General features: G+C 34.9%; 1 protein-coding gene and 1 pseudogene across 1 annotated transcript; both read left to right on the top strand.

Moving 5' to 3' along the window:
* The window catches only part of LOC149267446 (uncharacterized), a 54804-nt pseudogene extending 36982 nt beyond the window's left edge, over positions 1–17822 (top strand).
* A 3005-nt stretch (positions 17823–20827) lies between these two features.
* On the top strand, positions 20828–21796 carry LOC149267447 (uncharacterized). The gene is made up of 2 exons (XM_089398834.1): positions 20828–21173; positions 21265–21796. The coding sequence occupies exons 1-2, from the start codon at positions 20891–20893 to the stop codon at positions 21588–21590; spliced, it is 609 nt and encodes a 202-aa protein (XP_089254960.1). The 5' UTR covers positions 20828–20890; the 3' UTR covers positions 21591–21796.
* Positions 21797–24428: the final 2632 nt, after the last annotated feature.

Raw genomic sequence — 24428 nt, forward strand, 5'->3', positions numbered from 1 at the left:
ACACCTCCTGTTACCCCAACTCCCGTTCATACTACTACCCAACCTAGAATCATGGCCAATAGATATGCTCCCCTTGTGATGCCTGCTCCTCTAGGTGCCATGCCTCAAGACTATCAGAGTAAAATTACTACTTTTGATGGCACTAGAACCTACACAGCTCAGCAGCACACTAAGAAAATGACCGACTATTTTGAGATATATGAAATTGACACAGTTGACGTTCAAATGAGAATTTTTGTTCAGAGTCTGACTGGGGAAGTTAGAACTTGGTTTAGATCTTTAGCCCCCCAAAGTATAGATAGCTTAAGAGTTCTCTACCAACAATTCTTGAATAGGTGGGAGAAAAGGAAGGACCCCCTGCAGATTTTATCTGAATATGAGAACCTTAAGAGGGGACCTCATGAAACCATTCAGGACTATTGCACTAGGTTCAATAGTGTTTATAGTGCCATTCCACTCGACCTTAGACCCCCACTTGGTTTAGCCCTGATCAAATTTCCTGATGGATTTGATTCAGATATGGCTTTCCAGTTAAGAGAAAGGAACCCCCCCACTCTGGAAGAAATGTAGAGTGTAGCAGTAAGTGTTGAGGCTAACCTACTTTCCAAAAGAGCCAAAGCTAGGAATGAGAGAAGAATACCTGCAAAAGAAGAGAATACACCCTTTGAACAAAAGATGGATGCTAAAGTTAAAGGAATGGATAGATTGTTGGATAGAGTTGAAATTATTGAAAGAAAATCTCCTTGGGATGGCCAACAAGCTAATTCATGGAGAAATCATAACTTTAGAAAAAATCAGAACCAAAATGCTGGAAAGAACATTCCTAACCAAAACATCAGATTGCCTTTCCAAGAAAACTATGCAAAGGCCTGCCACTCAGAAGATCCTAAACAAGACACTCAGATAATTTTAATGGGTCTAGATGATGAGGAAGATGTCTTCCTAGCTCAGGACGAACAGGAGTCCCATGTATTGCAACAATTCCAAACCCAAACAGGAGATTCATTTGATTTCAGACAGGGATATGACTCTGCTATTTTTGAGGTATATAAGTAGTATAATTTAAGAAGTAGAAAAGGTACTAATGCCCCAGAACCAAACCAGAAAATAAGTCCTAATCAACCTAAAAAGGGTAAAATAGTTCCAGTGACAAAAACACTTCAGATCCTTTCTAGAACAAACCAAAATCCTCCCAGCCCCACCATAGAAGATGTGTCTGATAATCAGCCCAACAATGAACAACCTTCCACTTCACTTCCCTCCAAGGAAATAGTGGAAGAGTCTCCAAAGATTGGATTAGAAAAATTAGAAAAGGATGTCCCAAATCCTAAAAGAGAAGAAAACATAGAAAACACTGCTGCTAGAAATCCAAAAGTTCAAACAGAAAAAGTAGTCCTACCCTTTAATCTTGGAGCAGAGGTGGCCAAACTTAAAATTTCAGTTTCTTTGACAGAACTGGTAAAAAATGATGCTTACAGGTCTCAAATAAGAAAATCATTAAATGTCATTGAAAATGAAGATTCTATAAATCTCTTTGATGACCAGCCCAAGTTGATTTTTGGCCCTGAAGTAAATGGGAAACCAATGGAGGGAGGGATACCACCCCTCTATGTCAGTCTTAACATCCATGACAAAATTTTGCCTAATGCCATGTTTGACTCTAGTGCTTCGAACAATCTCATGCCCAAATCTGTTATGGAGAAACTTAACTTAGACATCACTAGACTCTATAGGGATTTATTTTCCTTTCATTCTAGTCAAGTGAGGTGTTTAGGGCTTATAAAGGATTTATGTGTTTCTTTGGTTCAATACCCTCCCAAAACTATACTCATGGACATAGTGGTAGCAGACATTCCACCCAAGTATGGCATGCTGTTGTCTAGATCCTAGGGTGCCAAACTTCAGGGGTCTCTACAATTAGATATGTCATATGCTACCATATCTTTTTTTGGACAACCAAAGAAGCTATATAGAGAAACTTCAATGAAGTATGTAGTGAGTAGTCAGGAGAAGCCTCAAAACTTTCCTATTTACTCAGTGCATTCTAATATGGATTCCTTCATTCTCTATAATGCAGAAACTAATCCAGAAGATACTCCAAATGACGTAGCAGCAGAACCAAAGGAAATTATAAAAGAAAATTCAACTATCCAAATTCAAGAGATATTAGATGACAAAGAAAATCCAGATGCCTTAGCTAAGAAAGATTCCACTACCCCGGATGAAAACTATGAACATGAAATCTTATGACATTTAGAGTTTGATGTTTTAGTAAACAAATTAGGTGCAGGAGCAGGAGTATGGATATATAACTTAGAGAATGATCATGCACAGGGACGCGCCTATAGGTTAAATTTCAAATGTACAAACAATATGGCAGAATATGAAGCACTCCTTCTAGGCCTCAAGCTAGTCAAAGGATTAGGAGCTATAAGGGTATCAATCATGGGAGATTCTTAACTGATAGTTAAATAGATTAATGGAGTTTACATAACTAGAGACCCTAGATTAGTACTTTACAGAGGTGCAGTTGTAGAAATCCTTAACACTTTTTTAGAAACCAAGCTTGCAACCATTCCTAGAAAACATAACATGCAAGCTCATAGCCTGGCTATGTTTGCTAGCACCTGCAAATTGCCTTTTCAGCCCAATCACCAGTATACTGCTGAGGTTAGGCACATGCCAGCTATACCTGATAATCTTAAGAACTGGCAAGTTTTTGAAAACGATAAGAAAATTAATCACTTTCTGACATTAGATGAAGAATTTGCTAGCATTAATATAGATGTAGACATAGTTTCAAAATTTGATCACACTAATGAGTTAGACATTAACAAATTGGAAGAAAACTCAATAAACATGCTTCACCCTACTAAATTCATGAAAAAAGATATTCAGGACTTACGGCAAATGGATATTGATGAAATAATTGATGATGAAACTGAAGTCATACATCTCAAAGATAACCAATTACCCAAGGGATTAACTCCTTTGGAGGACTTATTTGACTCCAATGATATTCCCAAAAAGCTTAAGATGGAGCCCTTGAAAGGAGACATTGAAGAATACAACCTAGGAACTCAAGAGAATCCTAAGCTGATAAAATTGTCTAAATCATTACCCCTTGATGAAAAGCTGAAATATATTGAGCTAATGAAATAATTCCAAGATGTTTTTGCCTTGAGTTACGAAGACTTAAAATCCTATGATATCAGTATTATACAACACATTATCCCTTTAAAAGAAGATCAAAACCTTTTAGGCAAAAGCTAAGAAGAATTAATCTTCTTTTATTACCTTCCATTGAAAGGGAGATCAAATGAATGTATGAAGCAAGAATCATTGCCCCCATTAAGTTTTCAGATTGGGTATCTAATATTGTCCCTACAAGAAAGAAAACAAGAGAAATCAGACTGTGTGTTGACCTTAGAAATGTGAACAAAGTCTCACTCAAAGACAACTATCCCTTACCTAAAATGGATCACATACTGCAAAGGGTAGTAGGTTCTACAAGGATTTCACTTTTAGATGGATTCTCGGGTTACAACCAAATTTTAGTCCATCCTGATGACCAAGCAGAAGTTGCATTCACAACCCCATGGGGCACCTTCATATATGTCAAGATGCCCTTTGGATTGAAAAATGTAGGGGCCACCTTTCAAAGGGCAATGGATATTTCCTTTGCAAAGGAAATCCATGATTTCCTGGTTATATACCTTGATGATATAATAGTTTTTTCTAAGTCAAATCAACAACACCTAGATCATCTTAGGCAAGTTTTTCTTAAATGCAGAAAATATGGCATCTCTCTGAACCCAAAGAAATCTTTATTTGGGTTGGAAGAAGGAAAACTGTTAGGCCACATTATCTCTAAAGATGGAATCTGAATTGACCCAACCAGGATTGAAGCTATCTTGCAAATACCTCACCCAAGAAACATTAAAGAACTTCAGGCATTTTTAGGGAAAATAAATTTTTTAAGAAGATTCATCTCTAATTTAGCTGAACTAATTAGATTATTGAATAACATGTTGAAAAAAGATTCGGCTATTAAGTGGACAGTAGAGGCTAAAAAATCATTCGAAGAAATAAAATTAGCCTTAACTCGAACACCAGTCCTTACAAGCCCAAAATTTGATAGAGACTTCATTATCTTTTCCTTTGCATCAGAACACACCACAGCTACAGTCTTACTACAAAAACATGATCAAGGATGTGAAAAACCAATAGCCTTTTTTAGTAAAGCTCTTAGAGATGCCTCATTAAAGTATAAAATAATGGAGAAACTAGCTTTTGCTTTGATAAAAGCTATTAAGGATTTCAGAGTGTATATTTTGTATTATCATATAATAGCTTATGTTCCCAATGTTGTAGTTAAAGATATGCTGACACAGGATGGAGTTGATGGAAAGAGGGGAAAATGGATAACTACTATTTTAGAATATGATATAGAGATAAAACCTACCAAGTTAATTAAAGGTCAGGGATTGGCCAAGCTTATGGCAAAAACAAATTTCCAAGCCCTAGACATAAATCTTATTGCAAAACTGGATAACGAACAGGAAATGGCGACTCCACAGATCAGCCAGCCATTTCTAGATTCCCCATGGTATGCTAATATTATATATGCTCTACAAAACATGCAGGCTCCTCCAGGGTTATCCAGAACTAAGATTAGGTTTTTGAAAATGAAAGCTTCGAAATTTTGCATTATGGATAATACTTTGTTTTGGAAAAATCATGAAGTTCTTTTGTTGAATTGTTTATTAAAAGAAGAATCTGACAAAGTACTCCAAGAATTTCATGCAGGGGATTGTGGTGGACATCTTTACTGGAAGTCAACTACTGAAAAAATCCTAAGAGCTAGATTTTACTGGTCAACCTTGTTTGCAGATGTTAAAAAATTTGTAACTTCCTGCCATAAATGCCAGATCTTCGAAGGCAAAAGAAAACTTTCACCCTTGCCTTTGAAACCTATTTCCACAGAAAACCTTTTCAACAATGGGGTCTTGACTTCATTGGAGAAATCCATCCACCCTCTTCTGCTCAGCATAAATGGATACTCACTGTAACTGATTACTTTACCAAATGGATGGAGGCTATTCCCTCTAGACAGGCCACTGATATTGTAATAATAGGTTTTCTAGAGGCTAATATTCTGTCTAGGTTTGGTTGTCCTATCAAAATCATCACAGATAATGTTGTAGCCTTCAAGTCAAAGAAAATGATTGATTTCTATCACAAGTATCATATAACACTTGGTCATTCCATAGCTTACTATCTTCAAGGGAATGGACTTGCAGAATCCTCCAATAAAAGTCTAATGAATATTATAAAAAAACTATTGGAAGACAATAAGAAAACTTGGAACAAGAAACTAACCAATTCTTTGTGGGCAAATAGGCTTACAACTAAGAAATCCACTGGAACCAGTCCCTATGAGCTAGTGTATGGAATGGAGGCAGTTTTCCCCTCATCTTTAGGAGTTCCAGTCATGACATTACTTCAAGAAGCCCAAGTGGAACCAAATGATATACAGAGGAGAATTAACCACACTATCCATTTACAACAAACCAAAGAGGAAATATACAACAGAGCCCAAGTACTGCAAGAAAAAACTTAAGAAGATTTTTTACCAAAGGACCAAAGTAGAAGACTTCTATTTGAGAGACAAAGTGTTAAAGTGGGATTCAAGAAGAGAGGACAAAGGGAAACATGGGAAGTTTGACTTCCTGTGGAAAGGTCCATACATAATATATGCCTTCAGAGGAAATAATTCATATTTTCTTAAAGAATTAGATGGTGCAGAGATCGAAGGAGGACCAGTCAATGGTCGAATGTTAAAACACTACATTGATCCTAGTTTCTAATCTTACTAGGTTTTTAAACTGTATATATTATATCCTTTTACAGTTCAGTGTTGATTGGATGGTAAAAGTTTTGAAGTTGAAGCCCGAAGAGAAGGCCCTAAGCTTCAGAAGTATTACTGTTATACATACAAATAAAGCAACAGGGAAAAGGAGATTTGCAGAGCACAATCAAAGTCTTTCAAAGGCCATTGATCTACAGTTCTTGACTTTCCACCAAGAAAATCCATCCCCAAGTGGAGCCACTGTTATGTTCCTATACCAATAGGTGTCATATATCATGATTGACTTGGTTTAGCTCTACAATATGTACATACCTTTTCTTGTTGCAAATGTTTTCCATATTCAGAATCAAAAATTAAAAAAGGTAAAGAGGGTATGTCCTAGAAAAAGAATAAAAGGACAAAAAGAATGAAAAGGTTAGAAAAAATAAAAAAAAATAAACCCCAAGAAGAATAAAAAGACCATGAAAGTGTGCTAGTCAAAATGCCACTACTATTTCACTTTTTGTACAATAATGATTGTGTGCAAAGTGTTGTTATGCCACAATCCATGGTAACCAAACAATTTAATCTTGGTTATTCCATGTTTTAAATTTTATGCTTAGAGATAGAGAATAAAATCTAACCAAACTGTTTAATCTTGGAAAATGAGTAGATAGGTAGAGTGAATAAAAGGAGCTCAACAATTTAATCTGAGCCCTTGGATGTAATAAGGATACTTAGATATATTTCCATTATAAAAGAAAAGAAAAGGTTTTGATAAGGGTTTGCTAGTTTAAGTGCACCCTAATAAAAGAAGAAAAAATGGTAGGATAAGTAGGCAGGGTAAGTAGATGAATGGTTGCAGAATTATGTATGATGAATGATTATCCAGATATCAAGTCATATACTTTCATCATCAAAAGCACTTAAAGGTATGGATGACGATGAAGACATTTACATCATAAGCAAAAGTCAAACTAATTAACCTCCTCATTCATTTTTCCCTAAATTTTACTAATTTTCCATAAGTACTAAAGGCACCAACAATTTGAAAGTTAAAGGGGCTCAAAGCATTTCTCTCACTTCTGGAGGGACCAAACCCTCAGCCCAATAACTTGTAAGGCCTAAGTGCTAAATCCCCTTCATCAAAATTCACCCCCTCCATAATTCATTAATTCCCTTCAAATCCTTTTCCCAGGGGAAAATCACTCTTTTACTTAGGAAAAATAAATGGTTCTTTATAAAAACCCCCCCAAACACATTTTAGCCTAAGTCATAATGCTGGATGATGAATGCATTTTCGGAAACATTTACTTAGCGCATTTTCTTTTCCCATGGTCATATTAACTTTTAATTCTTATTATTTATTTAACTCCTGAAACAAATTACCCTTTCCCGTATTATTAATAAAAATCCCAAAATAAATAAATATCCTATCCCAATGGTTTGGAAAATAAACCATAATAAAGTTAATTAAGTTGGATTAATTAATCGAACCGCGATTAATTAAGAGCCAAAACCCCCGACGTGTTAAAAAGGGATTAATTAGTCACTTGGATTAATTAATAGCCTCTCTGCCAATACAATCATCCCCAATATAATTAAAGTCATTTAATTATGTTGATTATGCCATCGAGCCCCCTCCATTAACTCCCTAACACTTTCCGTTGTCGATTGCCGTTCGATCTGCCTTCCCTCATCCAACGGCTCTCACTTATATCGCGCGGGTCTTTTGGTCGAGCATTAAACATCCGATGTAAGCTGTTTTGACTTTTCGCCAATGCTACATGTCATCCAATTTGTGGCATCACGCAACCCTCCGCCAAAACCACCAACCTCCCAAAAGCGAAGCGATAGATCTCGCTTACCACCTCCACTAAATGACAAAGTGTCCCATTGATTAGTTGAAGCCAACTGTCGTTTTCCCATTCACCCGCCAAAAGTTATTGACTTTGTGCATAAAACAAAAATACTCAATGTTTTCCCTTTTTACCGAGAATAGAAACTTCTACCTTCCATGCATGCACAGAGTACGTCCAGACTAGCAACTTACTCCCAACCGCCAACCACCATCAGTCGCTAAACTCCAGGCCACTGCAGACAACTGTACAAACCCAGCAAAGCATTGACCACAGCCATTTGTCCCTTCAGTAAACCATATCCAGGTATTTACCACATTTCTTTCTCATAAACCCTGTTTTTGTACTGAAACCTCCACCAAATTACTCTAAACTCAACTAATCCAGTACAATTAAGCTGTTTCTTAGCTCCAAGGCTTCCCCAAGCACCTTTTTATCTAAAAATCCTTGAAAACCCCAACTTTCTTCCTTGAATACACAAGAACCAAGGATGGAAGCTCCTATCGCCCTAAATGTCACACCAATCACTACTCCCCATGGGGATTTATACCACCTTCCCTTGGCTGATAAAGATTTTCAAATCAAGGACATTACTTTTGATGAAACCCCCTTGAAGCTACATTGCAAGTATTAGGACAATTATATCAACAATGCTGATAAAATAGGTCTTTGGGAGTCAAACCTACCTAAATATTAATTTCCCACTGTCCATATTTTCCCATATATTGTCCACCAATGCCATGCAAACTACAACCCCAATATGAGAGTTGTAATTTCCCCTAACCAGAAAGTCCTTTTCACCATTACAGCTAAGTCTATAAATGAAATGTTGCAATTACAGCCTGGCCAGGACCTCACTCCCCTTTCCATTACTGATTTACTTGAAAAATCTTCAAGGCTGTCCAGTTTCGAAATTAACCAAGTCAGTCAGACTTTCATTGAAGAAAAATACAGATCAAAAGACCCCCCTCCTTACATGTCATGTGCCTTTACTGGTATGGGCAAGGATATTGTCACCATGTTTGATTGCATTCTGGGTTTTACAACTAATGATTATGTAGATGAAATGACCTTTGCCTACATGTCTATTTTCACCCCTGGCCAACCTCCTGTAGCCAAATTTGACTATGCTACATTCATTGCTAATAAGATGCATGACCAATTCATGAGATTAGAGAACGAGAGAGTATTTAAATATTCTTTAGTCCTGTATCATCTTTTCCTCTACTACCAAACTGATAAATTCCCTTTCTCTGTACAAAATCTTGACACTAGAGGGAACCCTAGGTCAGTCATCTTTTGGACTTCCATTTTTCACTATTTGCCTTCTTCTCCCTATCCTTATACATATTTTATTGATAAATTTGTGCATCCGGTAACTACCATGTTGATAGGAAGTCCCCCTCCCAGAATCAGTGATGATATTAAGAGAATTCTTCAGTTATCCAAGCAATACAAGGTTGGGGACTGGTACTTGTACCAAAACCATACTGAGATCAAAATTTATGGGTGTGAGCTACCTCCCTTTAAACTGCCCAAATACCTCCCCATGCGATTATTTGCCTTGGAGTACTACAGGAAAATGATCAATTCTGATGAAATCCACTTTATGAAGACTAAGAAGAAAGCTCAGCTAAGGATAAAGGATCACCTAGGCCCATTTATTTGCAACAACAGAAAAGCAGGGAAAAATGTAGAGGAAATCCTTGAGACATTGAGATTGAAAAATAGTTTCATCTGGCCTTATGATCCTCATAGCTTCATTTGTGACAGAAGGCAGAAGCATAAACTATCCCCCTACATCCATCATAGAATTCCAAAGGTAGAACTGTATGCAAATCAAAATGAATGGGTGGGGGGAACACTTATAGAAAAATATAATACACAAGTTGAAGTAGAAAATGTTTTGAAAGATTTGGAAAGAAGACTTGATCTAGATCCCTTTGTACAGGTGCCTGAAGAATCTTCACAGAGACCAACACAGGAGCATAGTGCACAAACATCAGGACAACCTGAGACTTCAGGACAAGGAAAATATTCAAGGTCACAAAGCATTTCTGAGGAGTTGACCCAGACTGATACAAACATGGGCAACCCTCCAGTATTGCAGACCCCTCTTAATGAGGAGCGAATTCAAAAAAGAAGTCGGAATGAGGCTAGCCCCTCTACAGTGCCATTGGACCAGGTATATGTAAAGAGACAGAGATTGAATCCTCTGTCTGAGGAGGAATATGAAGAAACAAGAAGTGACACAGTGCAGACAACACTAGCAGGGGAGACACCATCTACCTCTCAAACACAGGCACTAAGCAGGTAGCAAAGTGTAGAAGTGTCATCACTAAGGACAACTTCAGAGCAGAGCCAGGATTTGAAAGAAAAGTACAAAGAGATTAAAGCTAGGAATGAGAAGCTCAAAGCTCAAACCTATGCCCAATATCTGAAAATGGCTCCTACAAATCAGACAAGGTTGATGTCAGCCTTTGACATCAAAGAGGGAAAGATGCAGATGAGCTTTTTGAAGCCAACAATACAACAACCAAAGTCCATGGCTGATTATTTAAAAACAAATTTTGAAGTTCTTGCAGAGACATCCACCCAATTGATCATATTGAGCTCCATAAGCAAACGGGTGAGATGGTCTATTCCACATTGACCAGTAAAGCCATCACTGCACATCAGTTGCAAAATTCTCTGAGTAATACTACAACACAGTTACAGTTGGAAAAAGCTTCTTCTCACGCTAAGGACACCAGGATAAAATCATTAGAAGACCTGGTAATTGAGTTGGGACATGATCCCAAAGATGTTAAAGTAGCTGAAAGATTGATAAAGGAAAAGAATGATGACATTTTTGCACTCAGGAAACAACTCAAACTCCCTCCCCTCCTACATCCACAAACTGCAGAAGTAATTGAGAAACAAAACGAGGAAGAACTTATGGACTTGGTACTTAAGTTGAATGAGTAGTTGAAAGAAACAGAGCAAGAACTAGAAAAAGATTTGCAGTCCAAACAGGGTGAGCTGACCACCATTCCTCAAACTGTAATACCCATAATTTCTATAGCAATTCCATCTACTATTGCAACATCTTTGGCACCCAACATTCTGCTAGCAACAACTCTGCCAGTAACAACAATAGCAAGTACATCATAAGCAACAATAACTTCAACAAGGCAAACAAAGGACTTAATAAAGTCCATGGAGGAAATGAAAATCCAAGAAACTAAAATAAATAAACTAAAAGAAATGGTTACTAGCTTGGAAAAAAATTATGAGCTATCACAGATTAATTACACTGAAGAAGAGAGAAAAAATAGAAGGATGATTGAAAGAATCAGATCATTAGAGAAGGAATTAACATTGGAAAAGTCTATGAGAGATACTAGAGAGATTTTATGGACCAATATCATTGATTCCATCAATGATATTTGGTCTTCTATCCAGATCATTTTTGAACAAACTGAGTTAGTTAAACTAGCTACAGAGGCTATACAGAAGACCAGGGAAGAATTGGGAGAGAAACCTGAAGAGGCAACCCAATTGATCAACTTCTTGAATAGCAAAAGCAAGCATCAGCTGGAACAATGGGATATCGAGGATCGAACTGCTACTATCCTTGAAATTAAGAAAGTTCTTATTAAAAAGAACTTAATGCTTAACCTGGAAAAACGATGTCAAAGTATTCAAGAGGACATAGATGATTTTATGTTAAAATATGACATTCTAAGGGATAAAGGACTTCCAAGCCCACTGGTCATAAATGCCAAGTTGATCACTCATGATGACTACATTGAGAAACCACACAAACAAGCCAGAAATCAAGCCAGCTCTTCCACAGTGAAAGCACTACCTACAGGAAAGGTGTTGTATGATGGTTTGGAAAATCTTTTCTATATTGAGCATGAAGTGAAATACCTATTTACCATCCACCCCAATTTTGCTAAGTACACTTAAGCTGACGAAATATATAGGAAATTGATCAGGATGAAGATACCAAATGAAGAATGGTGGACCAATATGACCGATATCCTATAATTTACTATGGTAACTCTAAGGTAAATAGAAAATATATACCGAGGTAAAGTCTAGTAAACAGGTAAAGAGTATCAGGAACAGGTAAAGAGTATCATTAGGGAAAAGTAAGCAAAGATCCAACACACAATTACTAAAGCAACAACAAGAGGAAAATCCGAGTTTCAACCTCTAGCTCATTCATAAATAAAGGGACAGCAGCAATCAGTTTTCCATCTGTCTCTATCTTTTTGTAAAAGATAATTTGTATTCCCTATAATAAATCTCACGTGGTTATGAGATATTTTGATGTAATTTTTGTATAAATACTTCTCCATTCAAAGTATTGTGGGTGGATTCTATAACATCTCTGTAAATCTATGCTATCAAACTGAGAAAGCTTTTGTACTCAAATTTGGATTTTGGCTGGAAAAGGAATGAAAGTTGAGGACATTTCATTAGATTCTTGTGCAGTATAATTACAAATAAGTATTCTATCCTTGTGATTTCATGTGCTTTCTATATGTTTCAATGTTTCATGCATCTTAAATCTAAATGGTAAAATAGTCAAAGTATATCAGAATTAGCTTTATTGCTCTTTGCTATCAAAAATCTACCATTTCTATGTTTTATTCTAAACTATCTCGATAAAGGAATTCTTAACTTCTCCTCTATCCCTGTAGTTTTTCTTTAATAATTCCTTGGTATAGGATTCTTAATTGCCCTCTGCTAGTTGACCTATCTTCCTTTCCTCTTTCTAATCCTAACTTGAGGATTCTTGATTTCCCTCTAGTTTTGAGCAAAACTATCACCCATTCAAGCCCTAAAGTTTGTTTTTACTCTTCTATCCTGCCTATTGAACTCATATCTCAGCAATTTGACTTAATCCAGTGAATTATCCCTGATTGACTCCATATCCCAATGGCCTAAAAGCCTAGTTTTCCCATTTGTTTCATAACTCCACCACTCTCAAACAAAACAACCTCACCGAACATTAATACTAGCCTAAAATCCTTTCAAATATAGCTAAATCATAAAGAGAGAGCCCTCTTTGGACTTGGGTGGGCTAGCACCTAAGTCTAAAAGTTGGTTTGTAGTTACCTTGGATACTTTCCTTCTTTTAATAACTTCTAAGGAAAATCTGAGTGATAACACACCTATAGATTACTTGTTTGCGATATGTTTGACGAAATGCCTGTCATGGCTAGTAGGGGTCTGATTAAGATCTTGTTTAAATTATTGATTTTGCATGATTATTTCCTTGTTCATTTACTGGTATTAAGTTATCATTCCATTATGGGTAGTGACTTCGGCTCTGGGCCTAAAAAGTTGGCTTTAATCCTGGGGATGTTGGCACGACACTAACAAAATGAGTCTCTATACACTGCAGGGCAAGCTTGTGAGAGAAACTGGAGATCCTTGGACGCTGGCATGCCTATAGCATGAGAGTGACTAAGGGATAAGTTGATATAAACTTTAGTAGGACCTAGGGGTGAGCTGCCTGAAGTGTTGTCATAGTTCTCAGGGGTCCTGTAGTTGATCTCAAAGGTCTATGTGTTATGTTTCTGTCGATTCCACTTCCTTAAGGTCACATAGGAGGTCAAATCTAGCCATAGTAGCCTCTCATCGCATGTTTACCCAAGTTGATCGATTACTTCGGTAGATGTGGGAGGATGGTGTTACACCTTCAACATTGAATTTGTACAAGTGGCTACTTTGTAAGTATAAAATTTTCTAGAGCTAAGTTGTGTTCTAGTGTCTTATGAGAACATTAATCCATCTTCTGTCTATTGTATATTATGTTAGTGAAAGAGAGTATAAGATTTTTTTTTGTTAAATAGGGAGGGATATGACATAATGCAGGTTGGCTAAGTATTTAGTTAGTTGCATGGTATGTACCATCCAAGGAATTAAATTTCTTGCTTTTTTTGTCATAGCCTAATTTTGAAGTGGTTTCCATAGGTCACTACAAGGAAAAAAATTGACAAGAAGGATTCCAGAAGTGATTGGTCTCATGCAGGCTCTGGCTGTTCTGTAAGTAAAGTGTTTACTGGATCTCAACTTCTACACAATTTTCTTGCAATTTGATTAAAAGTGTAACCTCTACCCATAAAATCCATGCAATCTTAGCTCAATTAAAACCCATATTGTTTTGGACATTGTCAGTACATTTCTTATGTAGAATCAATTCACATTCCTTATTTCATTAATCAATGTTTTGTGATCCTTATTAAATATTTGACTATACAATTTTGGTCTATACTTTAGTGCACTGATGCATTAGTATCTTTGTTACAAGGATTTAAGTGATAATCATCCTACTGGAACAATTCCTCCTATCTTAGGAAATTTGACTTACACTGGAAAGTTTTAAGTTTCTTTCATAATTAAATGCTTGAATTATATCCTCCAGTTCCCTACATTTTGACTATTACTTTCATTCATTTCAAATTTATTTTGTTACTCTTTCCTTTGTAATTCTCAAATATTTGCACAGTAATAATCTCACAGGATCTATTCCACCAGAATTGGGGAACATGACAAAGATGAGCTACTGGTAAGAGCTTTAAATCACGTCTATCATCATGTATACAATGCAAAAATTAGAAATTGGATTTGAATGATAAGAGAATTCCCATTGGTAGTGACCAATACATGGATATGCAAGCAGCTAAATGAAAATCGGCTTAAGATTCCCCCTGAGCTGGGGAAGTTGGAACAATTGTTCGAATTGTAAGTTTATGTTTGCATGGTAGAAGCATATTCAAATCTAATTAGACAATACACATTAATCATTGAATTTTGTGGATTTTTTCTACAAGTATTTAACAATACTAGGTTGTATTTTGTTGGGACAGGAACCTTGTTGGAAATCATCTTGAAGGTTTGATTTTAGCAAAAATTAGTTCATGCATTGCTCTTAATTACTTGTAAGTGATATAATCTTCAAGTTTACTAGAGAAATTGTGGGATATAATCTTTATATTTGTCTAACATTATTGAATTTGTGTCTTTTCTTGAATTTTGTTGTGTAGCAATGTACATGGAAATCATTTGAATGGAACTGTTCCTTTGGAATTTCGTAAACTTGACAACCTCACTTATTTGTAAGTGTTTGTAAGCCATAGCCAATGTGATCGATTTATATAACATAATGAACCATTGAATTTATTAAAAGTAAATTCAAAGTGATTAACAATTTTTGTTGTGGGTTTTACAAAAAATTGTCCTCCAACAACATCAAGGGAGAAATTTTGTGGAGCTGGGACATATTATAAATCTAGACACATTATGCATTTTTGTTATTTGAGTGTCTTGATTAAGTTTCCTAGGCTCCCCATTAAAATTTCATCTAGAAACATAATTTCTCTAAAGGACCAAAGGTAGAATTTCATTTTTTTATTGATCTCTGATCTGATGTGAATGTTTAGGGACCTCTCTAAAAATGATATTTCTGGACCTATTCTGGGATCTATTGGGGATTTGGAGCATCTTTCAAAATTTTGAGCTTCACATTTTTTTAAAACCAAATTTCTATGGATAGATGTTATATTAATACTTGTTATCTCTATTAGATTGTGAATTCAAGGAATTTGAGTGGAAATAAACTGAGTGGTTTTCTCCTAACAGAATTTAGAAACCTGAGAAGCATCGGGGATATGTAAGTCCTTTGTACTTGATTTGTGTAGCCTACAAATGTGTGCTATAGTTGTGTTTCTTCCACATCACTAATTATTGTACCCATTACCACTTTAACAACACAGTAACATGGTGTGATATCTCTTCAATGCAGAGACCTTTCTGATAACTAATTTTCAAGTTTCATTCCTCAAGAACTTGAATAGCTACAAAATTTTGTCTCATTGTAAGTTCCTTGGAATGACCTATAAAATAAAATTTATTTAATAGGTTCACATTTATTCTAAAAATAACTTGGATTTGGATCATATACAGGATATTGAATAACAATAGTTTATCAGGGCAGGTGTCATACCAGTTGACACTTTTTCATCCTTACTACACTGTAATAATTCATGTCAATCCCATCACCTATTCTAAGTTCATTTTGCTAAGAAATTAAAAAAGAAATAATATTCATATTTCTAGTTCGTGTACTAATTTATAATGGAAACTATTTCAATCGTTTCACATAAATCTCTTCTACAACAATTTGTCTCGTAATATTCCTGCCATAAAGAGCTTTACAAGATTTACCTCAAAAAGGTGTAGATATAATGTAAAAAAAAATTATTGGATTAAATTTGGTATTCTTTCTGGTTATTAGTGGATTTGTGCATTTCACCTAATGGGATTGATTATTTCAACAACTTTTTAGGAAATCCAGGTCTCTATGGAAATTGGATTGGATAACTTTGTGGGATATACTCCAGACAATCAAAAGGTGAAACATTAACTAAATTTTAGATTCCATAGATTAGTTTTGTTTTGTGATAAAAGTTTCAGTTAAATTATATTTTTAAGAGTATTAAGTTGATTTTGAAAATGGACAACTTGAGTCTCAACACCATCTATTGTTTGCATCTCGTTGGGTTCAATTTTATTAGTATGTTTGATCATTATAGCTCTCTACCATTCAAATCATCCTAAACGATTTACCAAAGGGTCAACAAACAAAATGGGTCAAGGTATTATTTCTCTGGATTATATCATGGACTTAAGAATTATATCAACATCAATATGTGTCCCTTTTTTAAAAATGCTTTGATGTCCTAACCAGGTTCTCCAAGGCTAGTAAGATTGCACATGGACATGGCCCTCCATATGTGTGATAAAAAAATGCAAATCACAAATATTTGAATGATAAATATGTAATTAGTTATTGTGCTACAAGCACAGTTTATAAATGTGTTCTCAAGAATTGGAAGCCAATTTCTATTAAAATACTATAGACACACTATCCACAAAGTTTGCGCCAATTTGAAACTAAGTTTAAGACTGTTGGAAGCATCAAGCATCAGAATCTTGTGAGTTTGCATGGTTATTCTCTTTCTCCACATGGAAATTTGTTGTTCTATGACTACATGGTGAATGGAAGTCTATGGAACATCTTACATGGTGAGTGAAATGGATGGAAAAACCTATCTAGAAATTTACATGTATAATAGTCATATAGGCTTTAGCAGAAGATTCTAACCAACCTTTCATATATAGTGAATGTTTGCTAATGGCCTACTTGGAGAATCCAAGCAATGCATCTTGTATGTAGGATCTTCAAAGAAGATTAAGATAGACTGAAACACGCATCTAAGGATTTCTTTGGGAGTTGCACAACATCTAGCATATCTCCATCATGACTGTAACCCATGTATTATTTACAGAGATGTAAAAACTTCCACCATTGTCTTAGATAACAATTTGAAGCACATTTTTCAAACTTTGGCATTGCCAAGAGTATCCCTTCTGCAAAAACCCACACCTCTACCTATGTTATGGGTACTATTAGTTATATTGACCTTGAATATGCAAGGACGTCTAGGCTTAACGAGAAATATGATGTGTACAACTATGACATTGTTCTTTTAGAGCTACTCATAGGGAGGAAAGCTGTGGATAAGGACTCTAATTTGCTTCAGTTGGTAAGATGATAATGACTGAATTTTCTTCAGTTGGGATTGTCTTTTTTTTCAATTGTGAAGCTTGTTTGTCTTGGGATGTTGCATGGATGAAGAAAATAAAGAAATAACCTTGGTTTCTTTGACATGGGAATTTGAATGCAGATTCTATCAAAATCAGACAATGATACAGTAATGGAAATTGTAGATGAAGAAGTAGCAACAACTTGCACAGATCTTGGGGTTGTAAGAAATATCTTCCAACTTGCACTGCTTTGCACAATGAGACAACCTTTTGACTATCCCAACATGCATGAGGTTACCATATTTTTGTAGTCATTAGTACCAACTTCTAAACAAGCTCCAAGTATCTGAGTAAACCAACCATCCCCCAGCAATAACTACAGGAGATATTTGGATGAGTATGTGGAAGGAAATCACAAAGATGTTATAAGAAGCATGAGAAGCACTTTTGATGGACATTTGTTTATGATATTTGGCAAGGTTATTTCATAGAACACTATTTGACTATTATGAATGCTTGAAAAAGCCTCAGATGGAGCTCACAATCAAAAGTGTATCCAATTGTCCATTCTGCCATATTGTTGCCAGTGGAAAATAAAGCTAGCCTCTTACACCCAAAGCTCACATTTTGCAATTTTGTTTATGGAACAAAGTCTGCTAGAAAAGTCAAAGCTTGGTAGCTAGATCAAACGAGAGTGCCCAATATTATGAGAAAATGCTTTGTGCATGGTTTTGTAGAGAGGCCAGTTATAATCTTTGTAACATTTTTGTTGCTCAATTGGTTTCCTAATTGAAGTTTAGAAACCTATATATGACATCCAATAGGATATTGTGTAGTACCCAAACATGAACCTGAATATTGTTGCTTTAAGGTGGGAAACATTGTTGAAAGAAGATACAGAGTACCTTTCATCGCCTCTCTTCCATCAGATACAAAGACCTGATATGGTTTAGAATGAAGTCCTCTTTCCTTCGTAGCATGACAACAATATATACATTTAAAACTGTTAATGGTGGATATTTGTGTACATGAATAATATTGTATGTTTCTTTATTAAATATTAGTCCTTGAATGTAACTTTTCTTGCAAGAAGTGAGTATTATTTTTGTCTTTCTTATTTGATGATTTTTCCCCTGCCAAGCTTTGGGGTCGAAATAATCTCCATAGGAAAAACCATGTTCTCAAGTCTGGTTGCAATGGTCATTAAGCAACTATGCTCTCTACGTGAGTCTGCACATATTGTCAAGGAGAGAATATATGTATATTTTTCCTTGTTAGATTAAATCACCAAAAAAATAGAATGGAAAATCCTCAAGATTTTTTTTTTAATATTGAGGTGAATTGCCTACTAGGTGAAATTTAAATATGGCAATAATTTTTATCATGTGTGCTTATTAGTACTATGATTCAATTATTTGTGTGTGAGGTATGGGGTGGACTGGATTGACACCCACAACATATGGCAAGCTAGCACATGCTATTTCTTCAACCAAATAAGAGTTGTCTTATGAAAAATGAATAGATTATCCACCTGATATGATGTAATTTTTTTTTTTTTTATCTTTGTTTTCAAACATCTGGTTGTTGATTTGTTGAACTTACACTTGTTTATAAAATCACTTAATTATATGATGAATCAATACTTAGTTTTTGCAGACATTACAAATAAAAATACCAAGTAAGGGATTTTGTAAAAAATTCATGGCACACGGTACACACATTACAATAATGGTCTTAGTGCTAGGTGGAAAACTCATTACTCATTCAAGGTTGTTGTGTTCATTGTAGCAGTTAGTACATACTCTTGTGCAATTAATTGAAGCGAACATGTACTCTGGGTCATGGAATAATGGCACTGTTTTCTCCCTTTGGTAAGAACCTTCGATGGGGTTAAGGTTAGGTGCAAATTAGGTGCCATATATTAAGTATCATAAGTGCTCACATAATTCTTTAAAGGGTGCTAGCTCAATGGGAGAGCACCTGCCTTGTAAGTAGGAGGTTGGTGGTTCGATTCCACTGTCCCTTAATACGAAATAATTAATGATATTGTAGTTTATTTTTAATTAAATACTTTTTATATTGATTTATTTCAATGGTGAAATATTTTTCTAGATTCATTGTTTTATATTCTCTAAAGAGACAAAAGTGATGTTGTATTGTTTTTAAATATATTTTTAATTGTCTCTAGGGAGACAATAGCTAGGATTAAAGACATATTGTCTCCATAAAGACAATATGTTTTTAATTCCAACTACTATTGTCTCTTAAGAGACAAAAATGAAATTGTCTCTTGAGAGAAAATAATGTTTTCATTATACATTGTCTTTATAGAGACAATTGTTTAAGACAATAATTTGAGAACCCCTCTTAAATACAATATTTAAGACAATACACAAGTCTCTTTTTGTCTCAACTTAAGACAATTACCCAAAAATTATCTCAAATATTGTCTTAAAACAACTTTGTGTGTAGTAATGTATTGTGTTTAGTGGAAGAGCATTGTCACCTTCGGACCCAAGTCAAGTGAAAAGCATACAATAGTTTTATGCTTAATTCCCTCATTTTATGTGAGAAGTTGATATGCTTCCAACTTAATTAAGAAGAAAATGATATATCTTGAAGGCTTGTGGTTCCAAAGAGATGATGAATTGATACATCTATTTTTTATGCTTAGTTCCCTCATTTTATGTGAGAAGTTGAGATGCTTCCCACTTAATTAAGAAGAAAATGATATATCTCGAAGGCTTGTGGTTCGAGAGAGATGATGAATTGATACATCTATTTATTATAGAGAGATTTTCATGTTTTATGTTTTAATTTTGAGTTCTTCGAAAATTGGTTCTCATTTACATAAAGGTAGAGCGAGACAACTGCTGGTCCATGGATGAGGAGGTGTGTCAAGCGATAGATTTCCCTATCCATTATAGGCTTGAAGAGAATAATTGTATGGGAATATGCTTTGTCCATATTTAGCAAAAATAGCTCAGGGAATGATTAACATTGACCTTATCATATAGAAAGTAAAGTTAATGGCAGTTGGTGTCATGTATAGATATTCCACATTGAATATCCGTGTAAGATAATTTACGTAAGCATTCCACCAAGGGTGAAGAAAGTGATTTTCTGTCACTCCAACTGTAATTTTCGTTTCGCTTTCGCTCCACTTGTAATATCAGGTTCAGTGATGTAATACCCCTAATTCCAATTGAATATCTCAGAGTTCAGAGAAATCATTTATATAACCATTCCACCAAAGGGCAGAAGAATGTGATTTGCCCTCAGTCCACTTTTAATTTGCGTTTGGCTAATTGGTCTTTTCGAGAACGTAAGGGGTCTAAAGTATCACTGTTTTGGGAAAAAAGCAGAGATCAGTGGAGCGAGATATAGTATTCAGATAAAGCAATGGAATCTCACTTCAATTTAAGTATTGCAAAGTGGTTGCTGACACGCCCGCCATTTTGAAATGAACAGAATTTTGAAAGCAACTGGTGCAGTATAAATACTTGGCTGCATCCCTTCATTTCCACACAACATTCATATTCATATTTGCTGATAGTATATCGATCTTATCATGGCTCGTTTTTCTTCTGCTCTTGTTCTGACGCTGTCGTGTGTTGCAGCCTTAATGTGTATGAGTGTGGCCACGGATGGTCCAAAGGTGACAGATATCTTGGTGAGTAAGGAGTTCCAGGTAGCCGTGGGGCAAGCATGGAAAGAGAGCTTCTTGGGGAATAATTTGTACCAAGAGAGAGGAGGATGGGTTTACGCCGATTCCAACAATCCCAACAAATATCTGGTCGTTCAACTCGCAAGTCCACAACGTTCTGCACAAGCAAGTCTCGCAACTGCTCAAAGTGAGTTATATTCTTCTTCCCTAGTTTACACATTAATTACAATTTACATATAATGTTTTTGTATATGTATAATATGAGTTTGTAATTGCAGACAGCGAAATACAACTTGATAATCCTGAGAAAGACGGCCTGCCAACTGCAGAGGGGAGGAATTACGTGGTGGTGGCAGACTTCCACACTCACCCATTCCCGGGACAAGAAAAGCCTGATTCAGATGACGTGAGAAAAGCATACGCGAGAGGGGTGCCAGCGATAGTGGTGTCATGTTCAGGAGTGTTCTACTATGGACCTCAAAGCCGTGCTTCCATGGATGGCCCTGCTGGTTATCCTCAAACTTCCAGCGTGCAGTACAATGGACAGAAGGAAGTCAGATTCGGTGACAACACAGTCGATTCTGAAGGCCGCTGCAAACCATAAAAAGTCAAATAAAATCATGTATGTCTCTGTATCTTGTACGTAGGTAACGTCTAGTTCTTGTTCTAGTTTTCAGTTCTGGGTTTGCTGGTGTGGTTGTGGGTGTGGATTTCAGTAATAATAGTGCAGGAGGACATGAAGCCATGTGGGTTGTGTACTGTAAATACTAACTTCTGCTATGAATAAATAAAGAGAGTTTGATATCCAAATTTGCATGTGAAAGTAACTCCGGTCTTTGAAGTGTAAAATATCAATTACGTTCACCAATATTCTAAAATCCAATCTGATTCTCCATAGTAATTGTAAGAAGAGATCAGAGTAATGGTAATACAGCCCACAAGGGATAGCGTATGGGTGAGAGTGTGGTTTATTTTCTATTCATTCTATTTATATTTGTTCAAATTTATAAGAGATTATTATATCTATCTATAAACAAATAAATAAATTGTAAATTGTAGTTTAAGTATGAGTTTCATTTATAGTGATAGATTTTAAGATTATAATTTATTATTATGTTTTTGAATGTATAAATAAATTTAGTATTTTGAAAAGAAAAATTATAACATATAACATTTTAGTTAAAATTAACTCAAAAAAATTGATGGAAAAAAAGTCAACTCATTTATTATTTAAATTAAGATAGCTATATATAAAATTAATTTTGAAGCGTATCTATATATATATATATATAGAAATGAGATTGTGAATTTTCTATTTCTTAATTTTTTTAGATGTATAAATAGGTTTTTAAAATCTCTACTAAATTATTTGGAATGAGATTTAAAAAAAAAAGAATATACATCTAAACAATAAAAAACCTGCAATAATGACTAAATTATATTTGTAGTTTTTGGATAAAATATTTATATAGTAAAAGAAAAGAAAAATACACATAAAAAATTAGATTAATTATTTTCAAAATAATTATGATTATATAATAATGATAATGATAATCTATTTTTAAGGTTATAACAAAATCACATCAATTTGGTATATGAAACCTTTTTGTTGTGGAACAAATTCAAAAATATGAGAACTTCTTGTTTATGGGACAAATTTAAAACATTAAAAAAACACACTCTCATAGTTATGAAACTCATTCAAGCTACTATATGTATTTTAAATGAGTTTAATATGTAAAATACATTTCACACCAAGGTAAAAGTTACTATCCAATTTATATATTCATTTCATAAATAATTTTTGGATATCTAAAGATAATGAATTATATTATAATATAATGAATTATTTATATATATATATATATATATATATATATATTAGAAACCATGTTTAAATCTGTTTGTTCATTATATTTATTATCGATAATTAAGTATATGTATTCATAAATAAAAATGAAGAAAACTAAAATGTAGTCATACCATTTATTGATTATCAATCTACAAAGTCTATTCATGGTTCATTATATTTATTATCAATAATTAAGTATTTGTATTCAAATAAAAAGAAAGAAAACTAGAATGCTAGTAATACCCCAACTCCATCCATAGAAGATCTCCTTGGTTGGTCCCATCAAAGAATACACACACAATTTCCTAATCAATGGATGGTATGACTAGCATTTTAGTTTTCTTTCTTTTTATTTGAATACAAATACTTAATTATTGGCATCTTTAAATTTGTATGAAGATCTCCCTGGTTGGTGCCGTCAAAGAATACGCACACAATTTCCTAATCAATGGATGGTATGACTAGCATTTTAGTTTTCTTTCTTTTTATTTGAATACAAATACTTAATTATTGATAATAAATATAATGAACCAAAATATTTAAACATGGCTTATAAAGTAAATATATATACTTAATTAAATTAAAAAATGATTAAGTATATTATAATATAATTAATTATCTTTAGATGTGCAAAAATTATCTATGAAATGAATATATAAATTGGATAGTAGCTTTTACCTTGACATCAATATTATGTGTGAAAATGTATTTTGCATATTAAACTCATTTAAAATACATATACAAAGTCTTGATATCAATCTATAAAGTCTATTCATGGTCAAACATAACAAAAGAATATGTTGATGTCCATATAAAAGAGAAACCATTTACCGGAATGCATGGGTGCCAACCCCTGCAACCGTTAGTCTTGTAGGATGTCCTTTGCATACATGGTTCTGTCAACCATTATAAATACATACATGTACCCATACCTGCAAATCCCCTCCATTATCATGGGGTTTATCGGATTACCTGTAACCATGCTCTAGGCTTTATTGGATCACCCTCAACCATGCCACCAAGGGCTCTCAGCCACCAAGGCCAAACACAACCACCAAGGCTCCACTCTGCCATGAAGCCTCAACACAGCCACAAAAGCTCAACCATAGATCCAACTTAACCAGACCCAAGGTTTTCTCAGCTCACCCTCAACCATGCCAAGGGTTTTGTCAGCTGACCCTAAACCATGCCTACAGGAATCAGTGTCCACTTCACTCTTACACGTGGTTTCCGGCTTACCACAAACCCACAGTGCAAAATGGTTTTTGGCTAACCACGAACCTATAATTACAAAGTGGTTTTGAGACTACCACGAACTGTATGGGGGTATACATGCCTTACAAGGCTTATAACACAGCTCCAAATTTTGGAGTTACCAGGTACATACATTACAAAGACCACTACAAAACATCCTAGACTTGCTTACTAATACACATGTGATTCATATTACAACATAATAGAATCTAATCCAAAAACACAAACAAACTCAATTGTCCATCATCATTTAAATTTCAAGTGCCATTGTTTCACAAAATCAATATATGTTGCACTTCAACCTTGACCACCCAGCGCCTTTGGTCTCTTCTTTCT

Source organism: Pinus tabuliformis, chromosome 6 (assembly GCF_031772625.1).
Source record: "Pinus tabuliformis cultivar Carrire ecotype Pingquan chromosome 6, CPIR1, whole genome shotgun sequence".
Lineage (NCBI taxonomy): Eukaryota > Viridiplantae > Streptophyta > Pinopsida > Pinales > Pinaceae > Pinus > Pinus tabuliformis.

What these genes read in the sequence shown, in the direction of transcription:
- LOC149267447 (XM_089398834.1), top strand. Translation starts at nt 20,891, where the DNA reads ATGGCTCGTTTTTCTTCTGCTCTTGTTCTGACGCTGTCGTGTGTTGCA. An exon ending in AAGTCTCGCAACTGCTCAAA is followed by an intron (nt 21,174 to 21,264) that starts GTGAGTTATATT and finishes TTGTAATTGCAG; the next exon opens with ACAGCGAAATACAACTTGAT.